Raw genomic sequence first — 10,026 nt, forward strand, 5'->3', positions numbered from 1 at the left:
TCCTGCAGGTAGCATCTCTCCCACACAGCACTTGAATTACACAGAAGCCCAGGGACTCATGAGGCAGGTGGGAAACTGCCAGGTCTTCTTAATGTCTGAACCAAGAAGTCTCAGGACACCTTGTCTTCCATGTTGCACTGGTGAAAGCAGTCATGGGTCCCATTCAGAGGCAAGAAGTGGAGATAATAATAACTCCATCCTGGCTGGGTTTGGTGGCTCAGCCTGTAATCCCAGCAATTTGGGTGGCCGAGACAAGTCGATTGACTGAGCCTATGGGTTCAAGACCAACCGAGACAGCTTGGCGAGACGTCTTCTCTACATAAATCAAAATTTAGCTGGGCGTGGTAGCTCGTGCCTGTAGTTTTGGCTGCTTAGAAGGCTGAGGTGGAAGGATCACCTGAGCCCAGCAGGTCAAGGCTGTGCTGGCTGTTAGTGTGCCACTGCACTCCAGCCTGGGCAACAGAGTGATACTCCGACTAAACAAAAATAATTTCCATCCTATAATGAGAAGATCATCCCATTTGGATAGGTGTAGGATTGTGGAGTGTTGTCTGTGGAGCCGAGTTCCTCCAGCTCCTCCTCTGAGTGTTGGATGCCTCCTTTACCTGATGAGAGGTTTGCCCCTCTCAGTCAGAGACGTTGGAAGATAACACAGCAACACGTATCTAGAGGGACAGCTCAGAGCCTTCCCCTTCCTTGCCTTTGTTTCAGTGACAGCAGCCTGGCATTGTGCACAGGACATTCAAAAAGGTATAAAAGAGGACAAGGAGGAGAAAGAGTGGTTTTTCCCTCTCCCGAGTGCTCCCTCCCAGATGGACCTGGGCTTTCGCAGCGCATCTGACATGGTGACCATCTGGATCCAACCTGGAGGCTCTGCTCTGTGTGACCAGACCCCTCTGCAGAGCTGCAGACATCTCCAGAGAAAGGGCTAAACTCTGTGTCAGCACCACGGACAACACCACCGCCCTTGCCTGAGCTTCCCCAGTAGTCCGTCCTTTGCAGAAGGAGCGCCCTCTATGGCAGTGCCTGACCCTGCTGGGACAGAGGTGGGTGGTCCCATATGGAGGGCAGAACTTGGTAGCTGCCTAGGGTCCTCAGTGTTGTGGGAGGGTGAGAGGGATTGAGAGCACAAGGAATTGGGAATTCCAGGTCCAGGGAATCCACATCCTGTGACTGCCTGAGAGTCCCCACCACATCCACTCTGTCCACTCTCTCCTAATGACTCCCCTTCCACTCCATAAGAGGAAGAGAACCATGACCAATCTGTGGCTCCCCCTTCATGACCAGTCTGTGGCTCCCTCCGGCATTGGAAAGGCAGACTTGTCTGTCTCCCAGCCAGATGTTGCTCTCCTCAAAGGAAATACCTGGGTCTTTCCTACTCATCAGGTGCTGGTCACCTCGAGGTAGCATGGTTGCTCAATACCTGGATGCTGAGTGAATGAATGAATGAGGGAGTGAATGAAAGAAGTGTATGTCCTCATCTGATCAGAGAGACTTGAAAATTCTTCCCTCTGAAATCAATACAAGCCTCCCTCTCCAGCCAACTCGATCCTGTGCAGACAAGAGGGATGACATGGCCCCTGGCAGACCCCAGAGCATAAGACAGGGCAGCTGTGTTGTAGGGGCAGGTCACTCACCATCTCAATCCTTTCAGGCTGTGACAGCAAGACCTCCACCCGGGTGACTTAGGAACACCAGGAACTTATTTCCCACAGTTAAAGAAATGTGGGGAAGACCAAGATCAACTTGCAGGCAGAGTCAGTGTCTGGTGAGGTCCTCCTTCCTCACAGATGGCACCTTCTCCTATCCTCATGGTGGGAGGGACAACCATGCTCCCTCAGGGCTATCTCATAAGGACAGAGATCTCGTTTATGAGGGCTGCACCATCATGACCTAGTCACAGCCCAAAGGATCACAATGCCTAATACCATCACCCTGGGGGTTAGAATTTCACCTTATGAATTTTATATCATGGCACTTGCCACTCTGGACCCTGGTATCTTCTTCTGAAAAATGGGAAAGTGGGGCCAGAGGACCTCCCAGCTTATCTGGGTCATGAGTGTGTCATAAGTTCTTTTGCAAACAGGAAGATCTCTGTGGCTTTTGTGTGTTTCCCCTTTTCATTCTTATCTTCTGGGTTTTTTTTGTCATTGTTGTTAAGTGAGTACCATGGCAAACTTCCCATTTTGAATTCTGCCCTTTTTTATGACATCCTTCCTTTCCAAATCCCGCTGCATGACTGTCACCACCTCAGACTCCCCTGTGAGCTGGGCTCCCCTGGTGTCCTTATTGTGTGTTGGCACACGGAACCCTCAGCTCCACAGCCCCACGTCCCCTGCTCAGTCCTTCTGAGACCCAACCTACAATCAGGGAAGAGTCTCCCAACCCGACTGTGTGTCTCCCACTGAAGCTCCTGTTGGGAGAGCTCAGACATCAGGAGACTTGCTCATTCCTCGCTGAACGGTGACTCCTTGGGGACAGTGTCCAGTTCTAGTGTGTTGACATCATCATGCAGAGAGGGGAAGCCCACCTCATGGATGCTGAGGGAGGAAGGAGAGGTTGTCTGTCATCCCTCCTGGGCCTCATCATTTCCCACCTTCAACAGGCCTGATCTCTACTGACATGAAAGTCTCAGGGGAGTCTCAGGGGTCTGGCCAGATGGGAGGTATTTTCACTTTGCAGAAAATGTCATCTCAGAGGAATGACCACGACCAGAAGGCAGGAGATGGAGGTCTAGCCCGGCATGGGGTATGAATTTGTGTGAGTCTCTCACAACCTCTGGGTCCCCAGGACTAGACATGAGTGGTGACGGTTGATCTCCAAGGGCGGTCCCAGCCCTGACAGTGTCTGGGTGTGAAGGTCCTGCTCTGATGAGGTCACTGCTCTGACCTTGCCCCATCTTCCTGTGGGGCCTCCTCTGAGTCTTGAGTTCTTAGTTCCTGAGAGAAGAGCCCTGAAGATGAAGCTTTTCCCAGCGGCCCTGCAACCTCCCAACCCAGACATGCTGCGGCGGCTGCTGCTGCTGCCTTTGTTCTGGGGCATTGAGGGAATGGAGGGACAGGGGCTGAATGAGGATGATTACACACTGAATGTCCGGGGGCCAGTGACAGTGCAGGAGGGCCTGTGTGTCTCTGTGCCCTGCTCCTTCTCCTACCCCCAGGACAGAAAGACTGACTCTGACACAGCATATGGCTATTGGTTCCAGAAAGGGGCCAAGATGAACCTGGATGCTCCAGTGGCCACGAACAATCCAGGTAGAAAACTGCAGGAGGAGACCCAGGGCCGATTCTACCTCCTCGGGGACCCACAGACCAACAACTGCTCCCTGAGCATCAGAGACGCTAGGAAGACGGACCAGAGGACATACCTCTTTCGGGTGGAAAAAGGAAAGTTGAAATACACTTACAGTTTTCCCCAGCTCTCTGTGGTTGTAACAGGTAAGGCTCAGGCTCCAGGAGTGGCCACAGGGGAAAGTTGTGGGGTCACAGGGCAGGGCTGGGATAGGACCCCATCCTGGGAGGGGGTTGGAGTGAAGCATTTTGGGCTCCAGGGGAGGAGCTGGACCAGAGCCTGAGCTTCTCCAAGGCCACACCTCGGACCCTCCCTCCTGATCCTATGTGCTTCCTCTCCTCATTAGATCTGACTCCCTACATCCTCAACCCAGGGATCCTGGAGTCCGGCCACCCCAGGAACCTGACCTGCTCTGTGTCCTGGGCCTGTGAACAGGGAAGGCTCCCCATGATCTCCTGGATGGGGACCTCTGTGTCCCCCCAGAGCCCCATCAGCACTGCCTCCTCAGTGCTCACACTCATTCCGCAGCCCCAGGACCACAACTCCAGCCTCACCTGTCAAGTGACCTTGCCTGGGGCTGGTGTGACTGGGACGAGAACCATCCATCTCAATGTGTCCTGTGAGAGCTGGACCCAGGCCCCTGACTGGGAGTGAGGGGAGGGGGTCTTTGAGGCAGTGGAATGGGAATCAGGGCTGGAAAAAGTGTTCTACATCTTAGAATCTGGGCTGGGAGTGGAGGGTCAGAAGGATGCAGGCTCCATCTTCCCTGTCCATGACGCTCTGGGGAGAGGGCCATTGTCCACCATCCCCACAGTGATGTGGATCTGTCCTGTCTTTCTGTCCAGATGCTCCTCAGAACTTGACGGTGACTGTCTACCAAGGAGATGACACAAGTAGGATGGAACCCCCTCCCTGGGTGGGGGAACAGGGCCTTCAGCTCAGTGCAGGGACCCTCCTCATCCTGGACTCACTTGGTCACCAGGTGAACCCAGAGTCGCTCCCTACCCTTAGTCTCAGGGCCCCTGAGCATCTTTTCCATCCACCCCTCTACCCCCTCAGACTCCTCCACACACATACCTCCTGGCCCACAGCAAGGACAGAGAGATGTTCACACATCAGGACTACTCTAGTGCTTCATTACCTGTCTCCTGAGCGTGCCTCCTGCCCCGACTTTAATTTCCCACAGTAGTTCTGACCTAAGTCTTTCTGGACAGATGATTGAGTCACATGGGCTACAATCCTAAACACACAGCAGAGTCAGTTCCCAGATGCCCAACCCCCTCCCCAGAATCGATCTGTGTCTGTCCAGGTTGCTCTGAGTCTCAGTGTGTTCACCTGAAGGATCTCAGAAGTTGTTTGACATCAGTGGGATGGACTGTCCTCACCCTCCTCCAGGACTGTGTGGTGCCCATGAAACAGATGGATCCTGAATCTGTGAACATCTTCTCCTCATGGGGAGCCAGGGCATTAAGTGTGTTTTCCCACAGACACACATAAGCAAATAATCTATCTGCTTCCACACGTGTGTACCCAAGCCCGTACAATCAGTTGTTAAATGCAATGTGTCTGGGTCATATGTTTTTTCTAATTTTGAGAAATATGGCCAAGGAGTTATTAATGAAGGGTGGACAAGTCTGATATTCTCAACAGTGAGGGGTGATAGTGTGCATTTCCTGTGTTTCAGTCTCTGTGTGCCAGCTCCCCCTCAGCTGTCCTTTACTGTGTCTTTCTCTTTCTGTGGATCTCTGTTTCTCTGACCCTCAATCTCTTTCTCTCCAGCATCCAAAACACTGAGAGAAGATTCATCTCTTCGGGTCCTAGAAGGACAGTCTCTGCAACTGGTATGTGCTGTCAACAGCAACCCTCCAGGCAGGCTGAGCTGGACCCGGGGGAGCCTGACCCTGAGCCCCTCACAGCCCTTGAATCCTGGAGTGCTGGAGCTGCCCCAGGTGCACCTCGGGGATGAAGGAGAATTCACTTGCCGAGCTCAGAACCCTCTGGGCTCTCAGCACGTCTCCCTGAGCCTCTCCCTACAGGGTGAGTGTCAAGGCTGCACACTGGACCCCTTCCAATGACCTTCAACTCCCAGGTCTCTGAGCAAGCCCCATCTTGGGGTCAGCAGGGGACTGGGGTGTGCTGTGAGACCTGGATTTCCATGGGGCATGAGTCCTCTGTTCACTGCTGAACAGTCTTGGTAGGGAGTAGGGTGAGGCCCAGACTGATCACGTCCCACATTCAAGAAGGTTCTGGAGACTTAATGTCCACATCTCAATAAGAGAAGAAGATCTCAGGATTGTGGTTTAGCAGATGAATTGTTCTCACATCATTATTCCACAGGGAAATCAGGGCCCCCATCAGAGGTGTTTCTATTGGCTATTGGGGTACTGGTTGTGAAGATCCTGCTTCTCTGCCTCTGCCTTGTCTTCCTCAAGTGAGCTCTGCCCCAGGGAACAGGGGGAGGTATGGGGAGGATGAGGGACATGATGTTGAGCCCCTTGTCCTAGAGTTGGAGGGGACTGAATGGGTCAAAGGGCCTGGGGAGGGGCAGGAGGTTGAGTTGAGGAGAGAATCCACATGTGTGAACAGTTGTCTGTCCTCAACTCTGGCTGAGTTTCTGGGAGGTTTCTGCTCTTGTCAAGGGGACTTGACCAGCTCTCTGTTCTCAGCCTCCTCCAACCTCTTAACATGGAACAGAGGGGTGAGTCTTCTGCCCTCTGACCCTGATCTGGTCACACTGACAGGTTCTAGTCTCTTCACTCAGAGTGATGGCACGCAAGAGGAAGGCGACACTGGCAGCAGCAGGTGTGGAGGGTGCAAACACAGTCAAGAGTTAATCTCTCAGGTGAATGTCATGGGCGTCTCACCATCGAACATCCCTCTGGACACCTCCCCCAGGTGGCTCCAGGATTGCTTTACTAAGCGTGGCCAAAGTTGAGCCACCCATCCTCCTCCCCAAACCCGTGTCTCCTACTGAAACCCTCATCCCACTGATGACACAGCAGCCCCATCTCTAAAGCCAGAACCAGGGTGTGTTTCTAACCTTGACCTCCTTTCCTTCCCCAGATCCCCTCCGTTCCTGACTCTCATCCCTCCTTTAATAACAGCTCCTTTTGGCACCTTTTTCTCTCTCCTGACCCTGGTCATTCCTGTGGCCTCACCTCTTCTTTGGTCACTGAACCCACCTCCCCTCCTGGCTCCCTCTCTCCCCAGCACAGGCCTCCAGAGTGTGCTTCCAGATGCCTCTTTGTCCTGGTCCCCCACAGTCTGAAGGGCCATATTTCCCTCCATTCTTGAAGAGTGAGGTATCATCGCCTGGACAGAGAGCTATGCACAGTTTGTTCCCTGCTAGACTCTGCTCCCAGATGATGTGCAAATGGCCAAGGAATACATGAGAAGATGCTCGACAATAATGGTCATCTGACAAATGCAAATCAAAATGTAAGGAAGATACTACTTCACACTCACAGGAGAGGAGTCTGAAATTAAGACATTAAAAGAACCAAAACAACTCCTCATTGTCTGCATAGATGTGGAGAATTTGAAGCCTTTTTGCTGCATGTAAAATGGTGTAACCCTGTGGAAAACGTTTAAAAGTTTTCTTTTAAAGTCGCGTTCTCTTTAAAAGTTAAGCATAGAATCACCACATGACCGAGCTATTCCACTCCAGGATGTTTCCCCAAAACTGAAAGCATGAACTTAAGCAGGCAGTTGTGCAGCAGTGTCCATCGCAGCATTATTGACAGGCCCTGAAATGTGGATGAGACCCAAGTGTCCATGGACCAAAGAACAGATGGAAAAAAGGTTCTATATCCATAACATGGGACATTCTCCAGCCTTAAAAAGGAATGAATGGGATTCTGATACATGCTACACCACAGGTGAACTTTGAAATCATGTGCAAAGTGAAAGAAGCCAGACACAAAACAATGAATAGTGGTTCTGCTTGTGTGACCTGCCTAGAATAGGTAAATACATCAGGACAAATGTAGCATGTGAACCAGAGGCTAGGGACAGGGGAGAGAGGTGGGGGGGATGGGGAGTGATTGTGCGATGGGTGCAGAGTGTCTGTTTAGGATGATGAGAAAGTTCAAGAAGTAGACAGTGGGGATGGCTGCACAACAATTCGAAAGTGCTTAATGCCACTCAGTTGGACCCTATACACCATCAAAAATGGCAAATGTTATGTGACATGTATTTTACCAGTATTAAAACAGAAAGCAAAAGATATCTTTGTCATCAAGGTGCTGTCATTCTGGAGACCAGGAAAAAATAACAATGAAATAAAAGGCGGGGGAATGATAAAATGTGTTTGGATAAAAATCATGCCCTCAGTCTCCTCCAGCCTGTTAACAGAGAACAGGAAAAGGAGGTTGTGACAGATTGGGGACAGTTCTGTATATGACAGTGTGAGGGGGTGATGTCTGGGCTATGATGTGGAGGAGGTGAGGAAGCAGCTCTGGGTCTGCCTAAGAGAAAGGTCCCCCAGGAGGAGGGAAAAGGGAGCAGGAGTGCAGGGCCCAGAGGGTAGCAGCAGACCTGGGAGCTGTGGACAAGCCCAGAGGCCCAAGTCTGAGGCAGAGGGAGGCAGGAGGAGGGAGCAGTGGGGAGGACAGTGCAGACAGCATGGGACTCTGATGTCACGCAAGAACCTGGAGGGTAGTGGACACGGTACCCAGTGTGAGGCTGTCTGTTCTTTATCCCCCCTTCCCTCCCTCCCTTTTTTAGCAGTATGAGGCGACTGTTGTTCCCACTTTAGTGTTCAGATATCTAATGACCAGGACCCACTTATGAGTGAAAACATCTGGTATTCAGTTTTTTGTTTCTGTGATAGTGTTTATAAGACCTCCTAGAAGGCGAACAGAAAGACAAAAAGAAGAAACTGGTGCCAACCTTTCTCCCAGTGCCTCTTTGCAGATGGGCCTGGGCTCTCCCCAGCACATCTGACATGGTGACCATCTCACTCCAACCTGGAGCCCCTGCTCTGTGTGATCAGGCCCCTCCGCAGAGCTGCAGATATCTCCAATGTCAGAGTTCAACTCTGCGTCAGCACCGTGGAAAGCACCACCACCCTCGCCTGGGCATCCCCAGGAGCCAGAGTCTCTCCTGGGCAGAGGGAGCATCCCCTGTGGGCAGTGCCTGGCCCTGTCTGGGCAGAGGTGGGTGGTCACCTACAGAGGGCAGAACTCAGAATCTGCTGAGGGTCTGCGGTATCATGGGGGAGTGAGAGGGATTGAGAGCACAGTCCCCGAGTCAGGAATTCCAGGATCCTGGGAATCCACATCCTGTGACTGCCTGAGTCCTGACCATGTCCCCTCTGCCCACTGTCTCCTGAAAACTCCCCTTCCACCTCATAAGAGCAAAACCCCCATGTCCAGTCTGTGTCTCCCCCACCACAACCACCTGCCCTCTGGCATTGGGAAGGTCAGGTGACTTTTCTGTTTCCCAGCCAGATGTTGCTCTCCTCAAAGGCAAGACCTGGGTCTGTCCTACTCACCATGTGCTGGACACCTCAGGGCACAGCATGGGTGCTCAATACCTGGATGCTGAGTGAATGAAGGAATGAGGGAGTGAATAAGTGAAATGTTTTTCCTCATCTGATCAGAGAGATTTGATTGTCCTCCTCTCTGAGATCAACCTAAGCCTTCCCTCTCCAACAAGTCAATCCAGCACAGACAAGAGAGATGACCTGGACCTTGGGCAGACCCCAGAGCATGAGACAGGGTGTCTGTGTGGTTGGGGCAGGTCATCTGCCATCTTGGTCCATTCAGGGTGTGACAGCAAGACACCAGAAACTGAGTGGATGATGAACAGCAGAAAAATATTTCTCTCAGTTCTGGATGGTGAGAAGTCCAGGATCCAGGTGCCAGCCAAGAGAGAGAGACACAGAGACAGAGAGAGAGAGGGAGAGAGAGAGAGAGAGAGTTTGTTTCCTCACAGATGGTGCCTTCTCGTGTCCTCACGTGGAGTAAGGGGAAAACACGCCCCCTCGGGGCTCTTAACAAGGCACAGTGCCATTCACAGGGGCTCCATCATCGTGACCCAATCACATCTTAAATACCCCAGTTCCTAATACCATCACCCTGGGGATTAGAATTTCACCATATGAATTATAGGGTGAAGCAAGCATTTAGATCATGGCACTTGCCTCTCTGAACCTTAATGTCTTCTTCTGCTAATTGGAAATGGGGACAAGAGGGCCTCTCAGCTATCTCAGGTGATAATTGGGTAAGAAGTCCCTCTGTTACACACAGTTAGATTCTCTGTGGCTTTCCTGTGCCTCTCCTTCCCTTTCTTCTGCTTTCCGATGCAAATCAGAAACCCCAGCACACTGAGGCACCATGGCCCAGGTCTTCTGACCCTGAGATGCTGCAACTTCCTCTATGGGGAGAGACGGATTGTGCAAGAATGGGGGGCCCAGGAGGGCTACAGAATTCAAGACAGTGTGATCAGATGATCAACTAAAAAGCAAGGAGGCAACGAGCATTAAAGTGAGGCTGGGGGTTCCTCAGGAGGGCATGGGGTGTGGCCTGTAAGAAAGGGGATGGGGTGTGATCCTCAGGTATTTGCAAGTTTATAATTCTTGAATGATGTTCATTTGTGTAATCACTGAGCTGTTCTTTTGGGGGCACTTTAATTCTGATGGCTTATATTTATCCCCCCAAAAAGTTTTAAGAAAACCTGACATGGGTCTAAGGAGGTCCCACCTCCCAGAATTCCCCCTCCTCCCACCCAGAC

The 10,026-nt window shown here is 51.8% G+C and overlaps 1 protein-coding gene across 1 annotated transcript in view; it reads left to right on the top strand.

Annotated features, from left to right (window-relative positions):
* LOC103274750 (sialic acid-binding Ig-like lectin 7) overlaps nucleotides 1-10,026 on the top strand; it is a 37,417-nt gene that overhangs the window by 12,853 nt on the left and 14,538 nt on the right. The window contains exons 7-10 of the mRNA XM_021705988.1: nucleotides 2,860-3,437; nucleotides 3,638-3,910; nucleotides 4,137-4,184; nucleotides 5,071-5,334. Of these exons, the coding sequence (XP_021561663.1) occupies nucleotides 2,860-3,437; nucleotides 3,638-3,910; nucleotides 4,137-4,184; nucleotides 5,071-5,334 (1,163 nt within the window). The remainder of the gene's footprint in view (nucleotides 1-2,859; nucleotides 3,438-3,637; nucleotides 3,911-4,136; nucleotides 4,185-5,070; nucleotides 5,335-10,026) is intronic.

Source organism: Carlito syrichta, unplaced genomic scaffold (assembly GCF_000164805.1).
Source record: "Carlito syrichta isolate Samal-C Ts95f unplaced genomic scaffold, Tarsius_syrichta-2.0.1 Scaffold314869, whole genome shotgun sequence".
Lineage (NCBI taxonomy): Eukaryota > Metazoa > Chordata > Mammalia > Primates > Tarsiidae > Carlito > Carlito syrichta.